Genomic DNA, 26,639 nt, shown 5'->3' with positions numbered 1-26,639 from the left:
TCTGGTGAAGCGCATGTTGAAGTCTACGGCTCATTTCTCAAATTGGGCTGTTTATTTTCTTACAATTCAGTTTTGAGAGTTCTTGTATCTACTGAATACAGGTCTTTTGTCAGATATGGGATTTGGAAATACGTTGTCAGATACGGGATTTGGAAATATTTCCTCCCATCCCGTGGCTGTCTTTTCATTTTCCCAAAGCTGAATAGCTTTACATTTAGAGGCATAGTCCATTTTGACTTAATCTCGTATAAGGTTTGAGATTCAGCTTGACATTCATTTTTTCTACATACGGATGTCACATTGTTTTTATTTTTTAAGTGAGTCAACAAGTACTTTAGGTTATTTTTCAGTTTTAATTTATAATGCAGTAAAGTATCAGTAGCTATAGCCCACATAAACAAAAGCTCTTCAGCATCCTCAATAATTTGAGTGTAAGGGGTCCTGAGTCCAAAAATTTCGAAAACCATTGTATCCTATCACGAAAGCAAGACCTTCTATTATTCTCTTTTTCTTTGACCTCTTAGTGGCTTTTGATAATGAACAAGCCTACCTTTGACAAAATCCTCCCCTCATTAAGAACTGTGAAGCGTCTGAGATATTCCTCTACTTCCAAACTTACAAGTTGGCCTGCCACAGTTCCTCGGACACTGGCAACATGTTTGTGTGGTTTCTTCAATACCCAATTCCCCAAATGAGATCCAAAGAGGGTGAGATGACATGTGCACGTGGAGTGGGTGCATTATCGGAGTAGGACCCTGAGGGCAGGGAACCCAAATCTTTAATACTGACCAGTAACCACACCTGTTTTTGTTCTGGAGAAAGACACTTACTCTGTCTCCCAAAGCAATTCACTATATAAGCATCCTTGAAAAGACTGTAGAGCAGGTGGTCAGTGGCTCTGCCCACGAGATGTGTTAATACTCAACGGACCTATGAAGAACACCCACCCAACACCTACCACCTCTATCTTCCTTTGTTTTGTTCAATTTCTCTTCATTGTTCTATCTCCCTACCAGGAAAATGTAGGAAACATAGATCCTTAGATGTAGTCTGGGTCTAGATCTTCTCTGCATGTTACTCTTTGAAGAAATCATTCTCCATGGGAATTCCAATATTCACCCTCTAATCCTATGACTACATTCTATACTTTGGTTCCAAAAATTCATCTAGACTCCAGTCCCATGTTGTCAATTTAAAATCTCAGAATCAATTCGGACCCACTGGAACTGCACGGCCCACTTAGTTTATTGTAAGAAAATATCTTAGCCAACACAAGAGAAATTTAACATCCCCTCAACTATGGCGAGCTTTCCCCCAATATCTATTCTTCCCTTCTTTAGTAATAAACGGCTAATTTGATGCACACAGAATAAAAACACCATTTCCCCTGCTTCCCTTATAACCAGGTGCAGCCATGTGACCAAGTTCTTACTAATATATATATATATATCTATATATATATATATTAGTGATGTGTGCCATTACCAGGTCATGACCTTAAAAGGAACGGATACGCCTTTGGACCATACACATGAGGACAAATCTCTCAGGAGAAAAAGACAGAAGAGCTGGGTCTCTAGGCAACCTCAGGGAGGAGAGCCACCTTCCCAGCCCTGAACCATCTACCTGTAGCCTGTGATCCAAGAGAGATTTTGAACTCCCGACTTATCTAAGCGATTTTAATTCTGGGTCTCTCTGACACAGAGATAAACCTCTATCTTTATAAATATATCATTCTTCAGGAGAGACAAGATGAACACAGCCTTCCTTATAACACACCATGTGGTAAGGAATAAATGATCATTGCTTAAGATAGCTATATTCAAGGACACCTGTGTGGCTCAGTCAGTTAAGCATCCCATTCTTGATTTTGGCTCAAGTCATGACCTCAGGGTCGTGGGATCGAGCCTGCCTCTGTTTGTCTCTCTTCCTCTGCTCCTCCCCTTTCTTGTTCTCCCTCCCTCTCAAATAAATTAAAAAAATCTTAAAAAGAAAAAGGATAACAATATTCAGCTATGTTAATAAAGCCCAAATGACTGTGAACACATAAATGTAATATCAAAAGGGTTGGCAGGGAGAGAATGGAATGAGAACAGGAAAACATGGCATATTCATCTCAATCCTCTCCAAACATCTTAGATTTTTAAAATATTCTCTGTAGCAACTGAAATGTGATAAATGTTGGGAACAAAGACACAGCAACAGGTAATGTTAGCTAAATAAACAGTGAAACCAAAATAATAGTCCAATTGGTTCCACAAGAGTGGGATATTTTCATCTCGATAGAAACTAAAAATGAAAAGAAAAAGACCCTGTTCAATGCTAATTTAGAAAGACCAGCGCAAGCACATCCGCTCATGCCCTCACCACTAGGGTAGGCAGGCGTGCCCATGGTGCACAAGGAGAAGACGGTGCCACCGCTGGGCCTGGCTGGGTTGGTCCCTCTCCCACTCTCAAGCCCCCCTCAGATAACTGCAATTCTAGGCACCTACTCATGTGGCCGATCACTCTTCCGGTTAGATGCTGGTGCTCTAATAGTTAGATGCTGCTCCACTAACAGGATACCTACAGAGCGGGTAAAAAGGTTTCACTCTACAGGCACTTGGTTGCCAGCCAGAGCATCAACAACGTTAGGGCACAACAATGTCATGGGCCAGCCATGAAATGAGAAAAATGAAGAGAGTGCAGAGAGCATTTCCTGCCGCTCTGTTTGCTAGGTCTCAAGGATGATCCCTGTACCAGGGTAGGGTCTCAGCCGGAACTAGAATACTTGTGTCATGATGATCCAAGGACGATTTTACCACGGCACTGATGACAAAAGTGTTGGTGGCATGTAGAGGAGCCACAAGAGATTGAGAGAGTACAGGAACTTGGGCTAAGGGCAGGTCAGTTATCATGACTTGAAGGCCAAGGTGTCCAAGCACGGAGCCAGTGGTTGTCCTATAGGATAGAGTAGATCCTCTACCAGTGGCGGTGCCTCTTCCTTAGAAGGATACCAACACCCTGGAGGAAGCTCACAGGGAATAACGGGGAATAACTCTCTGCCTTCACCCCCCTTCTTATCCCCATTCTGGCAGGCCACCTCTATGGCCGAACCCCATGAGAAACCACAGGGCCAGCAGCTCTGTTAAGGGACTCCAACCAGTGCACCTGAGGGCAGAGAGCAGAGAGTAGGGAGCAGGGCTGACCTAGTGGGACCCCTACACACTCTTCCCACTTAAGACTTTATCCCTCCTCCTCCATCTGGTGTAATAATATCCATTTATCCTCAGAAATAAGGAGGGCAATAGAAGGTAGCAGTTGTTTTTTAATGTCCTGAGTAGACAAAATAAAATGATATCAACACGAAGTTGGTCTCTGGACTGGGAATTACTGTTCTTATTATCTGTGACATAATGGTAAATCTTTATTAGGCACCACGATTTCATGCTGAATTGCATAACTCCACATTCTACAGTAAACACCTGCACTGCAGAAACTTCTTAGCGGCAGGTAGCCTTACTTAATCTCTCTACTTCTCTTGTACTTCGCGAGGAGCCAAGGACTGTGCTGTGCCTAACGCATCCAAAAACTGCCTATTTTCATGGTATGCCATCTCTGGATGTTCCATGCTGGCAGAAATGAAGGGATACTTAGCACTGGCTTTGGAGTCCGCCTGCCCCAGGTTCACTAGGTTCAAATGCAGCTCTGCTAGGTCTAATGTCCATAGTCATCTTGGGACATGATTTCATTTTGCCAAGGTCTCATCTAAAAAATGGGTTGGGGGGTGGGGTGCCTGGCTGGCTCAGTCAGGGGAGTGTGTGACTTTTGATTTCAGGGTTGTGAGTTCAAGTCCCACGTTGGGTGTAGAGATTACTTAAAAAAAAAAAAAAAAAACCTAAACTAAAAAAAATGGGGGAAAATAAGATTAAACAAAAAACCAAACGTGCCTCCTAGGGCAATAAGGATGTTGAAGCTATCAGAGTATAATGGTCAACACAGAGTAGGTGCCCAAGAAATAACGGCGATTACTATTACTATGTCACATGGCTTTAACTGAAAATGAGGGAGTGCGGACGAGGGGTATCCATATACCACTTGCGAGTAGCTGTGTATATTCCGAACTTCTCCTAATTCTTTATCAGGGAACAATGATACCCCTGTAGCTACTGCTGGGTACCACCCACCAAGGGGAAGCTGGCCCAGAAAGCAATTAACGCCTGGCCTTCTAAGTCATTCTCCTCAGTCCTTGAGGACAGAGCAGTGGAAAACTTTGAGCTGTTTTACTTTACCTACACACTAATCCATGAATTTAATAGACCTTCTCTTATCTGATCTCTACAAGGACTGTCTGAGGCAGGTGTTCTCAGGCCCATTTTAGAGATGAGAAAACTGAGATGGAACCGGAAATCAGATTTGGCAGCACCTTCGTCCCGCTGGCAAATTGGTCTCTACGGTCCTTTCTCCAGCAATGCTCCTTGCTACTCCCACCCTGGGACAAGGGAACTTTCCCCTAACAGTGTCCTGGGAGTTGGGGAGAGAGAGGATTGGGATTTAAGGTCATTTTACAACAAAAGGTATTTTAATTTTTGATTGGTATTGTTTTTGTCCCTGAAGTAAGATTACAGGAACTGCCAGTCATGAGCTTTTTAAAAATGTGAAGAATTTTCTGTTGTCTGAGTGATGAAGATATCCTCTCAAATATGCGCTAAGGTTTAATTTGACTCCCTGAACATGATGAAATGGATTTGCCATGGAGGCTCATTAGTGTATTGGGTTCCAATTTCCCAAGCCAGCCCCTTCTCTTTCAACCTCCTCCCTCCCTCCCTGCAGACATTTAGGTGAAGCTGGTGGCTCAATGAACTTTGGAAATCCACCCTGGCACAATTAGAGGGAGTAAGCAAACAGAAGACGGCTCTGAGGTGTGATTTGTCAGATGTAATGCGACCATCCTTCATGGTATAGCCGAAGGCATTTGCGTATCAAACAAGTAATTCAAAAATCCTAAATATTTTATGTTCCTAAATACATTTTTAATACAAGCTAATTTAAAACCTGTTAGGCTGCAGCCTGCTCCCCTGACTAGAAGCCCATCTCTAAAGAAAGCCCCAGAAACATCCTCTTAGCAATTCCCAGTTTCATATCTTTCCTTTTGGATTGGCCATGTATGAGCCTTTTTTCCCCCTCCCTAAGATTAAAAACAATTCACACAGAGAACAAGAAGATGAATCCCAGTGTCCTAGATATTTCCTCTCTAAATAGTCAAGTATCTGGTATATACTGAAAAATGTGTTAGTGGTTGAGGCCCACCTTCCCTTTGGCCAAATTAATATGGTCTTAATGCCATAGTCTTTTTTTTTTTTTTCTTAACTATTTTCAGGTTGCTATAATGAAAACTAGCTTGGCACCCATATTCTTAGCTCTGGCCATTAAAACATTAGCAAAAGAAGATAAATGAGCCCAACTTTGGTGTTAAAGTTCAGCAGAGAGCATTCTATAAAAGCACAATCAATAACAATAAAACCCAAACTCAACCACCACCCAACACAGATGGTCTAATATGCCGAATGACTCCAAACCATTCCTTTAACATCTCCTGATCTTTTTTTCAGCTACTTTTACATGCACGTTACCTCTTGGACACAGTTCAGCAGGGCCTATATTCCACCTAAAGGAAGAAGAAAACTCTTTGCCCCTGTTGGTAGAGGAAAGCCAGGGATGGAGGACACTGTCTGAATTACTCAGGGCTACTGGTGACCTGGCATGGAGTCTTGAAAGACCGCTATCATTAACGAAAAGAGCAGTCTTCACAGAGTATCACTAAAAGCCTCATGCCTATTTAGAATGCTTTAATGTAGAAACCAAGTAAACCTTCCTGTTTTGTGTAGCCTCTGTTTAAATATGAACATATGATTTAGACATGCTCCCTCTTGTTAAACAATTTTTTTTTGCTCTGTTCACTTTGCAGAGTTCACATTATTATCCTTACATGTACAATGGCGGCAGAATAATTTGAAACCCACAGCTTTATTTAATAATGTAATTATCCTATATTGGATTACTTAAAGGGGCTTTGTATTTTTCAGTTCTGGTTTTCCCTACACTGGTGATATGCTCTGCCGTGGTAAATGATTCAGGCTTCCATCAAAAGCTCTAAACTCAGTTTGGAAAAATATTGAGTGTTTTTGAATAAGCCAGGATTAATGCAAGAGCCAATTTGCAACCACAGTTGGTGACCTTTCTACTCCTGTTCAAAGACTGCGGTGGGCAGGCCGGCACAGAGGACAGACCCAAGCAACTCCAACGGCCTAATCCAACTCTGCTGTCGCTCCAGGGAGGTTGTACAAACCCCAGAGAATAAAGGCCAAGTTTTCTTCAAGGTAAGCTTTTTGAAAGGGGGGCAGAAACTTGCATAGCTTTCCGTGCCTTCCAATATCCTGTACACTCCCAAGTGGAGCTTAAAGAATGACTGAATGAACGAATGGATGGACAGATGGATGGCTAGACGGATGGACGGGTGGATAGGTGCATGCATGTCTGGGGGGGGGGTGGGCAGATGGTAAACAGTAGCCCTCAGCTAAATATGATTTATATAATGAGAAATTGTCATAAGTGATTTCACTCATTCAACAAATATTTAATGAGCACCAACTGTAAGTCAGTCAGAAATAAAACAGACAAAAATCTCTACCTTCCTGGAGTCTGCCGTCATTAGGAGTGGTAGGTAGTGTATGGTGTGTGGTCTGTGTATTAGGAGAGAGAGGAGTGGGGAAGAAGAGCCAGATAATAAGCAAAACTGGAAGCACAAGAACTAGAAGAGGCAATAATGGAAGACTAAGGGTGAAACTGGGGATGATTTCAAATCTAGTGGCAGCAGGGCAGGTCTCTCCACTAAGACCCTAAGAAACAGGAGCTCTCAAGGCCAGGAGGGGAGGGGAGAAGCGGGGAGAACTCAGGACATTGCATGCAGAGAAAACAGAGGATACACAGGCACTGGGAGGAACATGGTGCAACACACACACCATGGTGCATGTCTTAGAGCTGATGCATGCTTCTACATTTGAATCCAGACTCCTTTTCTCTTAAGTTTCAGGTAGGTTTAGCATGGAAGCTACCCTATATATCAACTTCCATTGTTAAAAATTGACTAAAATTTGCTACTGTCATCTTTTTCTCAAACCTTCAATGCCTACATACCTATGTTTTGAACACTTGGCTGAAAACCAAGTTGCATCTACCCAGAAAGAGAAATAGATAAATTTTCCCATGAAATAGCTGATTTCCTCAGAATTTAAAAGGTGGAAGGGCAGCTGTTCTCTGACACCTGCACAAGGTTGGCGGGTAGCTAGGACATGCTCATCACCTGTAGGCACCCTCATCAGAAACAGAAACTGGGACAACAATCCCTTTCATTTGGATGTTTACGTCTTTACATGGACACATGCCAACATGACTTAATGTCCCTCCTCAACCACTGTGCATGAAACATACCTATTTTCCTATACATTAAGGAGTCTGTTTAATTACACCAGCTACAGGGGCTTCCTTCCCCTTCCCTCTGCAGACTGATCACACCAGACACGATGCCGTTTCCAGCAAAACTCTGCAAATTCACTGATCAAGACGTTAGGTTTAAGAAAGACCCAATACGGCTTGTTGACACGCTCTAAGACTAACAAATCTTTAAAAGATTAAAGCAATCTGCTGTCTACCATGTATGTCTTCTGTAATTACAAGCCCAGAAGAGCGAGGAGAGTGTTTGGAAGGAACCACCCAGGGAGAATACATAACAACAAAAGGAGAGAGAGACAGGGGTAAAAAAAAAAAAAAAAAAAGAAAAAAAAAAAAAGAGCTGGTTAGGGTAAGAAGAATATCATTCAACCCTCATCAGACTAGCCTTAGGCTACAGTGACTGGTTCCACTGCTGACAGCTAATTTGGCTCCCAACAATGCCCACCTCTCTGCAGTCATGACCTTGGGTAATCCCTCCCCTTGAGTGTGGGTAACACAGTAGCCAACAAACAGAATTAGGCAAATGGATGGATGTCTTTTCTGAGATTAGGTTACAAAAGGGCTGTGGCTTCTGTCTCACTTGTACGCTGTGAGGGAAGTCAGGCGCCATGTTGGGAACTGGCCCATGGAGAAGACCACCCGCCATGGCAAGGGACTGAGGGAGGCCCTGGTCACCTGCCAGCAAGGGATGAGACCCTCATCCCAACAGCCCTCAAGGACCCGTGTCCTGCCAACAAGCAAGTGAGCCGCTTAGAAGCAGACCCCAGTGAGCTCTGAGATGATCGTAGCTCAGGTGGGCACCGTGATTACAAATTTGAGAATCCCTGAACCAGAGGCACCCCACTAAGCCTTACCCGGACTCTTGCCCCACAGAAACACTGAATAATAAGTGTTGCCCAAAGACACAAAAATTTGGGTAACTTGTTATACAACAATAGATTACTAATACACTCACCTTTACTATGGGATACATGCACGCATTTTTGTGTGATAACGAAATGAAGTCTATGAAAGAAAGTGCTAAACACCAGTTTTGAATCTGTTTGAAAATTAGACTAATATCTGCTGGGAAGTAGAAAAATGCTTCCTGCCACGGCCTCAATCTTGGAGCAACTACCTGTATAAGAGGCCTCTTCTTTTTTGGGGGACCCACAGAAATTTCCAAGAACGCTACTTAACAATACGAGCATATCTTCCTGGATGGAAGGGGAAGAGTAAAAGATAATCTCGCCAAGTAAGGCTAACTTTATGTTTTCTTTCCTCCAAGCAACTAAAGGGTAAGGGGCCGATACTACTCCTCTGTTCACCACCTCCCACAGTACCCTGGATATACTAATAAATATTGGTTGAATTGAACTGAATAAAAATCTGCAGCCCAAAGGCCTCTGCTTAAAAATAGAAATGTTTTTCAAGAGCAGTATTGTATTACATCCTTAGCTACCAGAGAAGAAGCCCAAGCCTTGTCTCTCTTTTTCTCCCCCCACCTTTTCCAGATTCATCTTTGGAAGGCCCTTGGCACAGCTGCCCAGTCAGAACTGTGTTGCCTATAAGCACAGCACAGTCTGCAGGCCCCGCAGGCACACAATCCTCCAGCCCTCACGGCCAAGATCAAGATATGGCTTCTCTTTGCTTAAAAAGAGAAACAAACAAAAATCAAACAAAAAGGGCAGAAAATTGCCTTTAAAAATTCAGGTAAAATAAATAAATAAATAAATAATAAAGGCAACTGAAGTATCTCAATATTCCCAGAATGTTTTCACTCCACTGCTTCGAGGGGTCATTTAAGGAATTCAGGGGGTCAGGAGTGATGTGAACACCTGCTTGGCTGTCTATTGAATTACTGATCTATAACATCAAAAATGTGGAGTGAAAAACAGGACCTGTAAGCGGAAAGGAAAAAAAAAATACAACAATAACAGAGCCTGCTGATAATTTTAAAAGACACTACCATTTAGGTGATTCATATAATTTGCATTAAGAAAAACATCTTCAGCTTTTTTACTAGATCCTTCTTTTTGCCTGCCCCGATAGTTGGGGATGCATATTTTACAACCCAATGCATTGTTGCTGAACACACATTCAGTTCCCAGGAGCACAAAACACAATTAGACTATTATGGAGAATATTCACAAGAAACAGAATGGAACAGATTATTTCACTTAAGACACACAGAATTCAATTATTTTCTGTATTTATAACCCATGTACACCCGATTTTGGAATAATTTGGTGAGGAGACAGAGCACTACAGCAGTGTTTTCATCTGAATTCAGGAATCTGATATACACTGTGGGATTAACCCAAAGCGAAAGGATTTAATGGCCCAGCAGGCAGTCTCTATTTGGAAGATCCTCCGTCTGAGATCCCCCACCCATGTTGGCTGGGACCCCTTCCCTTCCCTTTGCATCCCTTTACTGGTGCTTTTTTAATTTTGCTTTTTAAAAGAACCTGCCCTTGCACATCTAAAGGTGTGTGTGGAAGACACTGCCGACCACCACCACCACCACTGCTACGAGAGGAGGACAGAGAGGAGGTGTCAGGCGGGGGGGGCATGTTTCAAATTGGGGGGGGTAAGAATAGGAAATAGGAGAGGATTTTTTTTAATGGAGGGAAAGTGAGAGTATCTGAAACAAATTCACGGTTGTGCACATTCATCAGACCAGTTTCCTAGAGGCTGCCTCACAAGGGGGGCAGAACCTGAGAAGCAGCAGGCTTGGACTTTCTTGGGCATACCAAGATGGAATACCTGGAATGCAGAGCTGGTTTCTTGACACCATCATTCCCCCACCCCGTCTCATCCCATTTGGTTGTGGCTGATGGGAGAGACGCCCTCCACCCTTAAGGTCCTTAAAGACTTAAATGGTACAGAACAGAACAGGGACCTGACTGGAAGCCCCAAACATGGGCCAAAAACTCTGCGCCTTAACAGAAAAGTCTAGGACAGAAGGGAAGTCAGGAAGTTTCACTCTATTTGAATGGATAGTTTTTTAGTTACCATTTTTCAAACAATAGTTAGTAGTCCAACGGCTCAAGCAATACATTACTTATTAATGAGCTATTAACAGTCTAGCACCATGACAGACTTCCTTGAGACAATAAAGTTACGATTTGGCCCCTGACCAGGGCAGGATCAATAGCAAGCATCTGCTAAAGGCCTAGGAGAAGCCAGGCCATGGTTTGGTGCTCTGTGCCCATATAGATTTCATTTGATATTCACAGCCCTGCAAGAGGAACCCATTTTACAGATAAAGCAACTGAGATCCCAAAGAGATTAAGTAAGTAGACCAAGAAGACATCCAGCTACGAACTGGCAAAGTAAGGATGCATATTTGGTTTTCTCAAGCTTCTAGACTAAGAGTTTCTATTCCGACCAGAAAGACAAAATGCACACGTGGAAGTATTAATCAGCCCTGGCCTTCAGATTCAAGTCAAGCCTGATCTGCGAAACCCCCTGAAGTCTGGCCTCGGTCTACCTTATTTTCCACTAAATCCTGGCCCTTTTGCCCAGTGCAGACCATATCCAATATTGCTATGCCCTTCCTTCCTATCTGTGTCCTTCCTATGGCTTCTTCGGTCATGGGTTTGCCCCTCTGCCCAAGTGATTCCTCAAAAAAGCTCCATCCGAGAGAGCCCTAGTTATTTCCAAGGGTCTGCTCCCAAGCTTCGTGTTTCCAGAATACCTTCAGCATGACTACAGGCCATGCTCCCACTCGCACAAGCTTCTTTCCGCAGCTCGAGTCCTGCACCCGCAGGCCTGACTGTGCGGGACAGCACCCTGCTGTCCTAGTACAGACGCCCCTTCCGTCCCTGCAGACCTCTGGAACTCTGGCCAGAGAGAAGGGTGAGGGCTTTGTCTACCTGGCTTTCCCCTACTCATTTCTTTGCTTCCTCTTCAGGACCAATAGGTTCCTTTTGCTTTCACAGAAAATGGGCCAAATGCAAGAATGGTTTCAAAACTGAATCGTCCAAAGCTTTGCTCTAGAGAGTGCAAGGTGACAGCCGGGTTTGGGGGAGAGGCTGGGGGGAAACATCCAGACTGAAGATAAGTTTTGTTTGGCCCACAGCGTCTTTTGAAACTTGGACCAAAGTGCCAACTACACTCACACAAAAATCTAGATTTCTAACACGTCTCTTGAAAAACGGAAAGACCTGGCACTATGAAATGACATTTCTGCCCAGCAATGATCAGCAGGATGTGAGTAGCAACATTCAAGTGAGTCACACGCCCCCAGGCCCCTCAAGCATCATATTTTCTTCCAGACCTGCCTCATTCTACTTGGTCTCACCTGCCGGGCCCTGTGGGCATTTACACATGTGTGTCTGCTCTGGGTCCCTTTCTCCCCTACACAGTGGAAGACATCATAGAGGAGGTGGCGTTTGAGTAAGGCCTTGAAAGAGGGATCCAGCTGTTGCGAGGTTTTACTTCACAAAGAAATGCCTCGGTGAGTTCTAGAACCTTTAGCTCATACTGCCTGGGTTGCCTTCTCTTATCAGCAGGATGGTGCAATGTTTTTGCCATCAGTGTTTTGGAATCAAGACAGCTCAAGTTCCCATTCAGTCTCTGTCATTTACCTGGTGAAGGAACTTAGAAACCTCGACAAGTTGCCTAACTTCTCAGATTGCCCTCCTGCAAAATGGGGACGACACTAGAACCTACCTCATAGTATTACTGTTGTAAGGAGTAAATAAAGGGTCACGCGAATGAACCCTAAGCATCTAGTTTTACTACTGCCTTTATTAATATCATTTTAGTCCAGGGCCAGATAGTAAGTATGTTTGGCTCTGTGTGTCACACAGTCTCTGTCACACTACTCAACTCTGCCGCTACAGTGTGAAAGCTGCCAGAGACCATTTGTCAACAACTGGGTGTGGCTATGTGCCAATAAAACTTTATTTACAAAACAGGCAGCTGGACAGAGTTGACCAGTGGGCTTTAGTTTACCAACCTCATGTTTTCAATATTCCCACAGCCGGCCAATGTAAATCAGCTCTGAGGATGCTGTCTAGGTGTCTCAGTGACATCAAGAACAATAGGTACCCCCAGTGGGCAGAAGTGGGCACCTCTAACCTGTTTACTGGACTCACTGAGATGAGGCTCAGCCCAGAAATCATCTTGTAGGGACAGTGCTCCCACCTCCACATCTTGGAAAGAAATCTCTTCCCAACCCTCATCAGAATCTCGCTGGACCTGAGTTCAAATGTTGTTTCTTTCAAACAAGATCAGGCACTCCTGTCAGAGGTCCTGAATTTTTACTCCATCACACTGAGCGCACCACACAACAACCCATGACTTGTGACAGGTGGATGAAGTACGCACTCCCCACCTGACAGGCAGTTCCATGAAGACAGGATCTGCCTGATTTCCCCACCTCTGTCTCTCCAGGCTGGCCTGCACACAGAAGGTGCTCGAGGGGGGCTGAGAATGAGTCTCCTCTTCTGTGAATGAGAGGCATCACGTGCCTGCCTTGGGGGAGTGCGGGATTTAAGGAGCCCTTTTAAACATTTTATTCCTCAAGTGCACAGTATTTTGACTGAGTCAACTGCCAATGGGACTGCACATTCCTAGAGAGCATTCAAGCACCACATGCTGACCAAATAAATAAAGGACGGAAGAAATAATATTCATGAAGACTCAATTACAGGATAAGTCAGTCTATACTCAAAGTTCCACTATTAGTCCCTCAATATAAAGTGATAGGGAGACATGAAGGTCACCAATCCTGGCAGAATGGAGGAAAACCTGGATTTTAATCCTGGCTCTGAGTCTTAACTATATGTGACCTTGGGCAAGTTACTTAACCTCCTTTGGTCTCAGCTGCCCCATCTCTGAAGTATGAAAATGTCACAATACAACCAACCTAAGAGAATTTCTTTGAGAATTAAATGAGCATTTAATTTATGTATTAATATATATGCAATGCCTGACACATAATGGCTACTCTATAAACAGAAAATGTTGTAACTTCATAGGAAACACTGTGGGTAAAACTCTGGCCAATGGTTTGGGCAGAGAGAAAGCCAGAGGCATTTTCTCTGGGTTGTGCATACATAGAGAAGAGAAAACTTTAGAAAAACGAAGTGTGAAAGTGGTTCTAAGACCAAAATGTATGGGGATGGTTTTCTACCATTTTGGATCAATCAACCAAGTTGCTTTTTCTTTCTTACTGTGAAAGAATGGGTGAGCTCTATGGGGACAGAAATTTTTATCTGTGCGTTAGTCATTGTGTTTGCTCTTAATGTCCCCCCTGGAGAGAAATGACACATAGTAGGCATGCAATAAACATTTCAGAATGAAAGAAACCATCTGTGAATATCAGGGAGTGGAAGAAACGCCAATTTCGTTTGTCACCAAGAGTGGCATCTCAGCAAAGCTTTTCTTAAGCCATTATAAATAATACCATCAAAGGGCCTTCCTAGCTTCAGCAAAGAATATGGAAATGAAGGTAAGGTCCACAGGGGACTGTGAACACCAAACCTGGTTTCTTTGTGACCACTGACCCCTGGGTGAGTATCTTGGCACTAACGTCCACACTCTAAATAGTGATTTCATACCAGTCATGTCCCACAGAGGAACCATCTACTGCTCTAAGACAAGGTGCTGGGATGATCTACCCTGAACACACCCATGGAAAACATTTGCCTACTTTTCTCAGAGTAGAACCTTGAGAGTAGCCCTTCTTCCTCAAAGCAGCAGACCATCGTGCTTGAGAGCACTGGCTGCTAGGCCCAAGATTTTTCTGGCCTTTCTCTGTCCATTAAATAAAAGGGGCTGGACTTGTTCTCTCAAATGTCCTATAAGTCTATTCCAATGCCCATAGCAAATTAGACATGAGCCTTTTTCTTCGCTAACCATGGGAAGTCTTCCTGATCCTCTTGATCAACAAAGCCAAGGGATGTCCAGCCAGTCACGGCTGAAGCCCAACATGTCCGTGCTGTTGGCTCCGCCAACATCCAGCCAGGAGGAGGTCTCTGAGAGTCTGAGAATGTTCTGGGCGACCTTCTCTGCCTCTGAACCCTTCGCCCCATGTCAAGAGGCCCTCATTCCACAACGCGAATTTCCAACCAGAATGTTGCCAAAGTTGGGTAGTCACAGAAGAAAAACAACTAAACCTGAGCCTGTCGTGGAGGAAAGTCAGAGAACAAGGCAATGAGTAAGAACATTTTTATTCTCTGGTATAATATCTGGGTAGTTTGGTTTTTTCCACTGGTATCCTGAGCTGAGCTCAACCCAGAGGATGGCAAGCAAAGCTTGGACTAAAGGGAAAACAAGTATACTCTCACAATGCTTTCCAATCCCATGGTCCACAGGGGGCTTGGGGCAGGCCCAGCGACAGGTAACTGGTGATAACTTGGCCTGTTATCTCTGTAGTATGCAAGGCTTCCCTTGTAGGCATCAGAACAAATAAAAAGCCCCACATGCATATAAATATAGACACACACATTCTAATATGTATGTATTTATACATATTTTTAAAACATATTCCTCCCTTCAGAAAAATACACAAAATTAGCAAGTTTAAATTATTTGCACTTAGTTCTTTGTCTCCAGTTATACTGTGTTCTTTTGTGCTGGTAAAACAACATGGGCTTTAATTAGCAAATATCTGTAAATAATTTACTTGCTTTTCAAATAAGACAGAACAATGGGGTCAATTTTCACATACATTTACCCAGCATGCATCCTGGGTCTTAAGCCAGACTCTCCCATTGTTCAATAACTATATCAAGCTGTCCAACTCTTGCTGCCTTCTCGGTGGAGGTAGGGGAGGTTAGGGGGCCAGAAGCCCAGGTTCTGGTAGCAACATCCCATTTTGCAAGACCCCAGAAGGCAAGCATATAGCACTGTCCATCCCCGTTTAAAAAAAGTCTTAACGATTTCTGACTCTGGAACCCTTCTGCCAGGAATGTGTAAGTGTGCCAAAGGCAAAGGGCATTTAACGCTCTGCCACCCCACTGCCCCCGACCCCCGACAGTGTAAGCCCCAAAACACAAGGCACTATGTCTGAGGTCTATGAATCACTGAGCCCTGTCTAGGCTCTCCAGGGTTAAGCCGGGCCCTTCACAAAAGTGCAAAGAAAGATGTTAAATCAAATGAGAATGACTGCTCTAGGACTGGAGGCACTATTATTTTGAATAAGATTGAAAAGGCCAGAAAAAGCAATTCAAAAACATTTCAATTATGTATTTCCCAGAACTACATCTTTGAGCAACTAATGCAAATGTTACCACCACAATAAAACTTCTTCCCACATAAAAGCATATAAAACAGGTTGAACAGCATATACTTTATATATCATATGCATATTTTTGACTATTAATAAAAAATTCAAAATCTATGTATGCCTTACTCTCCTAAGCAATACAGTAATTATGATTAAGGGACAGGCAGCAGAAAAAGAGCCAATTTATCTTACTCGTGCTCAGGAATACTATTGTGTAACTAAGCAACTAAAGACAAAATATGGTCTAATTAATTCACTCCTATGCTTATTTAAAAGACACAATTAGAACATTTTTATTTTCCAGCCTGCACAGTAGCTCAACATGCTTGAGGGTGTGGAAAGCAAAGCCTATTATTCTCAAAGACAAGAGTTTAATGTTTAGTGCCACTGATCAGGCTTGGAAGTCAGCTCTGGGGAGGAGGGGGTATGTTCGGAGTCACGAGAAAGGAAAGGTATGGTAAGCGGGGAAGAGGGTTCTGGGGCCACTGGACTGCCTAGTAACATGTGGCCTCTCCCCGCTCTTTTCCTCGCTGTGGCACAGGGGTGGAGAAAGGGCCATGAACTTGATGGTCATGCGTGCAAGGACACGCGCCCCTGTGCGTCTATTTATACAGCCACAGAGATGCTCCAGAAAATTCACGTAATTAAAGCACACGTCCTCGTCTGTGTGATAAATGTCAAATACCCATCTTTGACGCTGCTAACAGTGCATCTGATTTTAAAAGCGGAATTAATTTACGCAAGTGTGTGCTGGAGATTGATGCCATTAGCATGATTCGAAAGCACCCTTTCTGTAATAATCATCATCTGCATGTTTAAAATGTGTTGCCGATCCGGACGTTCACTGTCCAGGACGTGAGTCGTGTTTTCGGAAGGCTGAGGCCCGGGTTCTAATCTCCAGCAAGCTGGCGCAGACCACAGCATGGCTGGAAAAAGCCATCTGTGCCTCTGCGAGGCCACAGGAGTGGAGTTTTCAAGAAATGCAGGAAATCCGTGACCGCATTTCTGAGCGGCGAATGAATCTTTAAGCCAACAGGCGATAAGTTTGTTTTAAATTTCTTTAAAAGCCAAACCAACGGGTAATCACTAGCTACAATATTATTCTGAGTGGAAGATGGCAAATATCCAGCTACCCTGGCTATAAAAAATGACAAGCAAATGCATTTGATCCGAGCAATTATATTCTGGATATTGGTTAAAACGAGACTTTGATAAATGAGCTTGAGTCGTGTATCACTAGCATCCACCACGAACAATGGCATGCTTTATTAATAATTAATAACGAAGTATTTACATGTATGGACTCATGTACTTCGTAAAAATAACATTTCCTTAGTATGTGCCTGACACTCTAAATGTCACGGGAGGATTTAATTGCTTACAATTTTGACTCACTATCAAACACTGGCCTAGTTAAGACCACTAGTCTGGAAAGCATGCCAGCTCACGGGAGCTGCCAACCGTACTCAGGTGAGGAGTGACCGGTCCCTTGGCATCCAGTGTGTGGTCAGATTGCCACCGCATAGCCCCGACTTTTTAATGGACTGAGGGCTGAAGATGGGAAAAGTACTCACACATGAAGGTGCTGGCTCTAGCCTCACCATCAGTCCCAAATAGGGACCGTTCTCTTTGGTGAGTACTCCAAAAGAAAATCTACACTTTTAGACATCTTTTGTGCAAAAATGATGGTGGATTTTAGACGAGAAAGAACACATGTGACGGGGGTGTGCTGCAGCTGGCCCACAAGGGAATGACCCATCATGGGTCCCCTGACAGGAAGAAACCAGGCTGACCTTTAAGAAAGCAGGCTGTGGGAAAGAACGTTTTAGATGGCTGAGGTCATGTAGTCATTCAATAAATACTTAGTGACTGGCACTGAATACTGTAGGGGGGACCCAGAGGTGAAGAAGTCACAACCTGTAGTTCCTGAGAACACCGCTAGGGTGGGAAACGGCGGATGTGGACAGGGGGAGTGAGAGAAAAAGGAACAGGACGCAGATAACCCTCATAGACTGTGCATGTGCAAAGTACAAGAGAGGACAAGCCAAGCACAGCCCAGTAAGAGCCCTGAAGGCAGGGATTCCCGCCTACCTTGTCCAGGGCTGTATCCCCAGGGCCTAGAACAGGCTCTGTCACAAAGTAGGTGCTCTACAAATATGCTCTGAGTGATCAAGACTTCGAAGATAAAGATAATAATTTCTAGTTTCCAGAAAGATCAGGAAAAGCTATAAATAGTGGCTTTAATTAATCTACACTTTAACTAAGGAGCACAGATTAAGTGACAGCTTTTCTGTGACCACTGTCTGTCCACGGGAGTAAACAGTAAACTCTTTGAGGACTGAGGCCATTCTCCTTCATATCTGTATCCTGTTGTCCAGCACACAGTAGGTCTTCAATCAACGTCTCTGAGCTGAATAAATTCTTTTTCCAAAATCATGCAGATCGCCAGTCTTCCTTTGAACACACATTGCATTTATTGTCAGCACAATCCACTAACGTGTTATATAACGTCTTATGTTGTTTTTACATTTTTAAAAACGTGTTGATCTCATCTCTCAATGAAGATTGATAAGCTTCTTGAGAAACAGGGTCACACCATGAACTGTTTTTCATCTATCTCTGTACCTAGCCGAGCTCCAAGTACATGGTTAGCACTCAACAAGTAGTTTTTGATGAACTCAAGAGAGATGACACCAACATTTGCTAGAGTTAGGATCTGAACCTACAAAATCTAATTCAGTACACACTCTACTGATTCTTAAATTTTAATATCATTAGAATCAACACTGAAACAGAGATTTGTTTGCACAGATATTTTTGACATATGACTGTTAAATTATTTCTTGATTTTACTGGGTCTTGCCCCAACCCAAGTAAGAAAGAGAAAAAAGCATATAATCCTGCTCCCTATTTCAAATCAACTCCATAGGCCAGGGGTCAGCAAACATTTTTGTAAAGGACCAAACAGTAAATTATTTCCCAATTTCCACTGTGCGGGTCATATGGTAGCCGTCAGGGCTACTCAACTCGGCTACTGTAACTTGAAAGCAGTTATAAACAATATGTAAACAAACAAGTCTGACTATGTTCCAATAAAACTTTACAAAAACAGACAGTGGTCCAAATTCAGCCCTCGGGCCATAGTTCACTGATGCTTATCACAGTCCTCTGAATTCTCACCAGACAGTTCTTTAGTTCTCACCCTAGTTGGGAAGGGCCAGCCAGTCAGAGAAAAGTTACTCCTTTTCCTAGTTGAAGGTCATGACTAAAACTACTAAGAACTGCAGATACTGCATCCCTTGTTCGCTGAGCTCTCCTGTATTAAGTGCTTATGCCAGCTGGCAGGCCCTTTACATTACTGTTTCTAATTCTCTTGACAAAGTAGAGATCATTAGATCCATTTTACAGATGGAGAAACTGAGACTCAGAAAAGCTAAAGAAATGGTCCAAGGCCAGTGAGGTCACTTGAAGAGGTCTTGGAAATTTTAAAAAGTCAGCTCATGGATACAGACCAGAGACAGAGCAGCTATCCACAGCTAGAACAGGGTCAGTCCAGCACCTCCTAGATTTCAAGACATGTCTGACTAATTTGAGATGTGATATAAGCAGGCAATCTTTTAAACAAATCCTACCGATTCAGAGGACAGCATAGTTTCATACTGAAATATGAATCCTTAAGGAACTTCTTATTTTGATGACATGGCAAAACACATCCTATGGATGAAAGCCAACCTGATTTGGGGAGACCTGTATTGGGTATTTGTCTTAGCAAACTAACCTAGATGCTATCCTCTCACAGAGAAAATCTTTCTTTAGGAAAAGGGGTGGTGCGGGCACCTGGGTAGCTCAGTGGGTTAAGCCTCTGCCTTTGATCCTAGGGTCCTGGGATAGAGACCCACGTGTGGCTTGCTGCTCAGTGGAGAGTCTGCTTCTCCCTCTCCCTCTGCCCCTCCTCCTGGCTGTGCTCTGTCTTGCAAATAAGTAAGTAAAATCTTAATTAAAAAAAAAAAAAAAGAAAGAAAGTAGTGGTAGTGGTCTCAAACTTCAATGAGAACAGCAGTACAAATATTAATGATAATAACAATGAGTCAGCCACTACTGGAGAATATACTATGTGCCAATCTCAGTTGTAAGCACTTTACATGTATTGACTCATTTAATCCTTAAGGCAATCCTAGGGAGTAGGTACTATATCTCCATTTCATAGATGAGAAAAGTGAGGCAATGTTTAAAATGTAGGCTCCTGGACCCAATTCCAGAGATTCCAATCAAGTTAGTTTCAACAGGGGTTCTGGAATATGAATTTCTGACCATTTTTAACCAGATAGTAACCACTTACAGAAATCCTGACTGCTAGCTAGAATCTGCTTGACCTTGACTTCCTGACATCCTTAGCTTACTCATCCACATTCACAGTTGCAGGGGACCAGGAAAGCTTCCTGTAGAATCCAGCCCACAGTCAGGCTGCAATCCAAGCTTGCACATCTACCTCTTTTAAAAGGGTATATTGCCAATAGATGAAGCGCTTGGCAATTTGAAAATGAATGTAATCAGAAGTTACCCAGTAACAGAACCAATTACCCGCCTACTTTGCCATTTTCCTCCTCTGAAGAGGTAGTGGCTGAATGTGGCAATTGTGGGTAATTACTAAAGACACTTAACTCCTGTATATGGCTCTACTATTCACTTTCATGGTAATTTAAGACAGTGTCATGATTAGGCCTGAGAACCTCCACACAGGCGTATTAGTTTCTCTGCTTATTGTTCATAAATTATAATATCTATAATAAAAGCCGCTGCAGTCATCACTCTTTTCTATTTATTTAAGGACTGTACCATTTTTAAAGTACTTTTGCCCATATAATGCCTCTTGATATTCACAACAATCCACAGTCTGCCTCATTATTGTCCCCATTTTGCTGCTGAAGAAACTGAGGCTCAGAGGGTTTATGCTGGTTCAAGGTCGAATAAATACTAAGTTGCGGAATCAAGATGTGACTCTGGACTGCTTTTTCTCCACACCAGTTGCCAGCACAGGAAGGACGTGAAGGCAGCAGTAAGTCATTATCAGAGTTATTATAAATAATAATAAATTATTAATGATTATTAATAATGGTATTAAAACACAACTGCTCTCGTTAGATACCATGAGCTCAAATCAGCTGAACTTTATAGAATAAGAATGGTTCTGCTACCTAAAATCCAGTGACCTTTGGCAAAATGGATTGACTAGTCATGACTCTAAAATGAACAAGGACTTGCCCATATTAGCGCAAACTTCTAGAATATAATATGTTGCATTAAAACTCTGGTGTCAAGGGTAGGATTCAGTGGTGGTGGTGGTGCGGGGGGAACAAACAATCCTAAAGCTTAGGAAGGCCTACGTTCTAGCTTGGTGACCTTTGACAAACCGCATAACTTCTCTAAGCCTATATCCATTGTAAAATGCCATACAAAGTCCTGCCTTATCCAGCCTCATACAATTATTGCAAGGATCAATAAAATATTCCCCAAAAAGGCCCTCTGCAGATGATAGCAAACCACACAGGGACGCTATTTCTAATCTCGCACAATGATAATTTTCCTGCTTTTAGAACTGACGTCTTTACATTTCAAGAAATCATAAATAGACAGAATGGTTCTCTTAAACCAAAAAAGCATACTGAGTCCTGGCTGTCCTTTCGAAATGGATGCTGATGTCAGCTCAATCAAGAAATTATTAACCTCCATTTGGTTACTTAAAATAAACTGTACTGGCTGATTAAATGTGCTGAACATTTTCTCCAAGTAACAGTGCACATCACCAAGAAACCTTTCTCTTTCAGTTACACTTTGCAAATGGCAAATGCATCATTCAAAACTATTTAAAATCAATAACAAAAATCATTTCACTGTATATAAACAAGTTAATGGAGTTAAGTGAAAACAAAGCAAATTTCTTAATGAGAGGACCCTGTTGCCCCCTCTAGGTGCCTGCAGTAAATGCTGGTTTCCGTAGGCTCTCCTCCGGAGGAGACTGCTGCTGCCATTCAGCTAATGAATGACTAACTTAGGCCAGGGGGGAAATGACATCACCAGGGTGGAAAACCGATCTGGATTGGGAAACTTTCTACCTGCTTTACATTTGTCATAATTATTTTGCACAATGCAGCCTGCATTTGCATAATTTTGAGGCGTGTCATTATCTCAATTGAAAATTGTTTTAATATGGCTGAATAATTCACAATGACATCAGCCAAAGTCCTAATGAAATATACAAGTATAATCATACAGCTAATTACCAGCCGTGTTAGCATTAAGAAACAAATCATGCATAATATTAGACGATGTATATGCAGCTGAGGATTATAAATAGAGCCATCTCCCTCCGCAAACCCCCTAGAGTTTACTTTTAAATGGCAAGATTAATTTCCTTAGGTATGGCTCATATAGCAATGACGAAATGTACAGATCATTACAACGGCTCGCTTTCATTTGCCCTTAATGAACAATTTTTTAAAATCGTTTATTTAAAAATACTGTGTATCTATGCATTATCAGCAGTTCTAACAGATGTAACCTTGGGCTAAAATGGTTTTCACTCTTAAATCAGAATTCACTATTTAATTACACCGACAGAATTAAAACTGGACCAAGTGGGGTCAACTCGGGGTCTTTAAAAATATTTCAATTTCAATTTAAAAAAAAAAAGAAAGAAGGAGAGTGACCACAAAATATCTCATAAAACACTGAATAATTTCCTTCTGGGTTTAGGCAGAAGTCTATTAGGCACCAGCTCTTTTCTGGATATTTAATCCTTCCCTTTTCCAGATCACAGGCCATGTTGAAGTAATAAATTTGAAAAGCAAATAATAAGAAATCAGGAGGGGGAGGGGAGGAAGACAGCTGCGCAGGAAAGTTGGGTCGGGGGAGGGGACAGAGCTAGACCTTGGGAGGGGGAAAGAGCTCAACCTGTTGGTAGGGTGCAGGATTTTTCACAGTATTTCCAAACAACACCTTTGTAAAATTGCAGGCAGACGTCGGGAAGTATGAACGTTTAAAACCCAAAGCGGGCGGGAGAGGGCGGGGGAGGGGGGGGGACGTTCGGGGAGGAGGGCGGGGCTTATTTCCGAAGAGGCAGATCTGAGGGCGAAGGTTTTGACGAACTCCAGTAATTAACCGGCATAGACCACTGATGGGTAATTCGATCCTGGGAGAGGGAGTGAACTGGCGATGCCAAAAGTACAATCAACTCCATCAGACCAAGGAATTCTGGAAGGACTGGCAGGCAGCTCCACGTTCCGGGATGAGTTAAACGGAGGAACCATTCATTTAACAAAAAGATCCTTACATCTACCTCGAAAGCTCGAGGGCCTGGCACAGAGCTACCTGCCCTCAAAAGTCTCAGTCTGATCACCCTGCTCTCGCTCGGGCAACACAAAGCCTTGCCAGGCGGCTGCGCGCCCTCCCTCCCCACCGCACCGAGGGCACAGCCTCCCCAAAATAGTTCCCCCGGTGGGTATCACGGCGCTGAGGTCGGTCAGCTGACAAGGGGAGCCCGCAGAACTGCGGTCACACATGAAATGACAGAGCCGAAGGGAGGCGGCCGCCCCGGCGCCCGGTGACAGCAGCTCACCTCGGGCGTCCTCCCGGGAGCGCGGCTAGCGCCCCCGCGGCCGTCCAGAAACGTGCCGGCGAAGCTCGGTCCCTCCCCACCCTCCCCCGGAGCGCCGTCTGGGCACGGAGGCCGCCGGACCCGCGAGGCCAGTGGGCGAGCACACACCCCTCTGCCTTCCCCGAAACCCCGGTCCCGGTCCCACACATCCCCAAAGATTGCGCTGGAAGACGTCCACTTTGCGTGGAGTAATTGAAAACTAGAACATCAAATGGCTTGTCCGAGGGGGAGGGGGTGGGGGCGAGAGATAGTTGTTAATGCTTAACGTGTTTGTGCCGGTTACACGACCGCTTTGAAATCCGCCCGGGCAGATCTGCAAGTTATTTGAATGTATTATTCCAGTACCTGTCATTTATCACTTTATTCAACACGTCTTTGCCAACTCAATAGCTTTTGATCTCACTCTGCCTCCATTTCGTAATTTCCGCCCTCTTAAACATATCAAATACTTACTTAAAAAAAAAAAAAAGTGAACAATATCGAAACCCACCGAAAGAAATCCACCCAGCCCCGACTGAGCCAGACGCGAAGGTAAAATTTTCAAAAGGCAAAAAATATAAAAAGCATGTGATGTTCAAGCGGCAGTAGCAAGAGAGCGAACGATCTCTCTCTCTCTCTCTCTCTCTCTCACACACACACACACACACACACACACACATCCTTGAACAAAACCCTTCTCGAACAAGTTATTTGATCTTGACTAAAATCAGCAGTTGGATCCTCTTTGTAAAGCTGACAGCCAAACTCTGACAATGGCAAAATACTCGAGCCCCAGCTAGTGGCGCTACCCCTTTAAAAAAGGAGTCGATCCTGCTCGCCTGCAGAAGTGAATACAGTATTTTCAAGCTTGCCCTGTAATAAGCATTACTGGGGGGTGGGGGGGTAATAAAGAAAGAAGAGAGGGAGATATAAGTTTACCACCTCGCCATGGTCGCTATTTCTGCCCTGGGGAGTGTCTTCTGGGAGGAAATAAAGTTTAGAGCTGGATAAAAGTTGCCGGCTGGTCCTCTCTTCCCACAACAGCTGGAGCTCCGCTATGCAAATCGGATCCTTTGGCGTACATCTTACAAAGAAAAAGTCGCCAAGGGACAAAATTCTTGGTTTGCCTTCAAGGTGGAATTGAAAAGCCTTGTAGAAAATGTAAGGTCCGTGCAAGCCACACGGTGAGCCGACCCACTGCAGGGGGAAAAAAAGCACCAAATAAATAACGTAGCCATCAGAGCACAAACATCTATTCCCAGACACATTTACACACAGACATCCACACTCTTAATATAGAGGAGCCAACAGATATAAGCTGGGTGGAAAAATAATAGAGCCCACAAATTTTCTGCCTCCCTTAAAAAAAAACAAAAACAAAAACAAAACAACAACAACAACAAAAAACTCCGGGCACCCCCACCGCCACCTCTCCCTACTTCTCCATCCGAGGCGGTAAAATTACATTATGTATGTATGATCAGTGCAGGGATTTTTTTAAACAATAAAAATGATTTGGGGGGATGCAGAGGGTAAAAGTTTGGTGAAAAGTTTGTGGGGGGTGTGGGTGGGTGCAGAGGTGTGGGTGAGTTGGGGGGCTGGGGGGTGCCGGGGGGTGCCGGGATCGGAGGAGCGGAGGAGAGCGAAATACCTGGAGTGAGTTGGGCTCCATCTCGACGTTCTGAATTGATTGAACTCAACATTCTCTCCAAACTTGTTGGCTTGAATGGATTGCATCAGGTCCTGGCAGGGAAAAACATTCTCTGCCTTCAGCTGGCGTAATGTCTCAATATAAAACTGAGCTCTTGCCTCCCCTTCGGCACCAAAATGATTGAAAATATGTCCTAATATTTCTCTGACGACTCAATTTTCAGCTCCTGTCAAAACTGTGTAGGTTTCCTTCCAAATGTGGGATGATCAAATTCATAATCGGAAGAAAGGTTCCGTCCGATCTCGGCGGGAAGCGGATGGATCAAGACAAAAAACATATAGAAAGGTTTGTAAAAATAAAATCCACCCTAAAACTGTGTGAAGATGAGCCCTCCCTCTTCCCAATCTCCCTTGTCTGGGGGTGTCGTCTAATGAGATTTTTGGAGGAGACGAGAGCTAGCAAGCTCCGCTGTGCATCTGACAGGACCTGCTTGTATATGTCTAATATAAAGAACATTTCCTGCAGAGATTCCGGGGCGCTGCTCCTCTTTCTAATGCTCCTTAGCAGATTTGCTGTTATTAGACATGTAGATTTGTTTGATAGTTAAATTACGCTTCCTCACTGCCATGTTTTCGAGAACTAATCTGTTAAATTATCTTTTGATGCCTATTTACATGGAAAGGAAAAGTGGGTTATCGATTATATAAACATATAAATATTAATGCATTTGTTCGCTTCGCAAAAAAATACTCAGCCAAAAAAAAAAAAAAAAAAAAACCAGAAAGACAAGTGAGCAGTGCACACACATCTCAGGATTTTGCAAACAATATTGAACGGACAGCGGCTGCATTTAGGGACTGGAACAATAAACGATGCATGATAAATCAATAAATGCGAGCAGCGAGTCTGCTCGGAATATGAATTCAGGCTCCCGGTTCTGCGTGTGCATTCTTTAATTTTGAAGTATATACACTAGTACGTGTTTACAATGCTGATGGACGCCAAGGGCGCTCTCAAATGATAATGTGTTTATATAACCCAGCGCTACAGGAATAATATACCGACTCCTACCCCACCCCCATCCCCTCCCCCGCCAAAAAAGGGAGGGGAGCTTCCTCAATAATAGTTTGAAACTGAAAAAATCCATTTGCAAACTAGTTAAATACAACCAGAAATTAAGCTGTTGAAAACCGGGGGCATGAACCATAAGACAATAAAGGTTTTAAATGTGTATATTTATTGTTCTGGAGCCCTGGAGCATTGCGAGGTTTGCATGCACGGCTATTATGCAAACACAGAGAAACTTAAGAGCGACAGAACAAGGAACAGGCAGAGACTGCAAAGCCCTCGCTCGCTCCGACCCAGCTGCCCGTCCTCCGCCAGGCTAGATTGCATTTTCGCAGTGTTGATGTAAAATGGTGTACTCGCTTCCCCCACGCTCCCCACCCCCTTCCCCCTTCTCCTCCCACTCCTTCCAGCACCTCCCGCTCCCCCCCCCCGATTTTATTATATTGGCACCAATCTTTCTAAAGTGGGTCTGGCATGCTAAAAAAGTAAACATGTACTATATGGGGAATAAGGTCTGTATAGTATGACAGTTGAAACTTGATCTGTGATAAAATTACAGGATGTTGAAATTACTA

At 43.5% G+C, this 26,639-nt stretch overlaps 1 protein-coding gene across 1 annotated transcript in view; it reads right to left on the bottom strand.

Moving 5' to 3' along the window:
* ARID5B (AT-rich interaction domain 5B) overlaps window positions 1-25,422 on the bottom strand; it is a 177,312-nt gene extending 151,890 nt beyond the window's left edge. The window contains exons 1-2 of the mRNA XM_032313597.1: window positions 24,997-25,422; window positions 24,288-24,542 (exon numbers count right to left, since the gene is read on the bottom strand). Coding sequence (XP_032169488.1) covers window positions 24,288-24,542; window positions 24,997-25,017 — 276 coding nt within the window. The 5' untranslated portion in view covers window positions 25,018-25,422. The remainder of the gene's footprint in view (window positions 1-24,287; window positions 24,543-24,996) is intronic.
* Between the last annotated feature and the right edge of the window lie 1,217 nt (window positions 25,423-26,639).

Source organism: Mustela erminea, chromosome 14 (genome assembly GCF_009829155.1).
Source record: "Mustela erminea isolate mMusErm1 chromosome 14, mMusErm1.Pri, whole genome shotgun sequence".
Taxonomy (NCBI): domain Eukaryota; kingdom Metazoa; phylum Chordata; class Mammalia; order Carnivora; family Mustelidae; genus Mustela; species Mustela erminea.
Note: the sequence above shows the minus strand (reverse complement) of the source record. Positions and strands in the feature narration are given on the sequence as shown.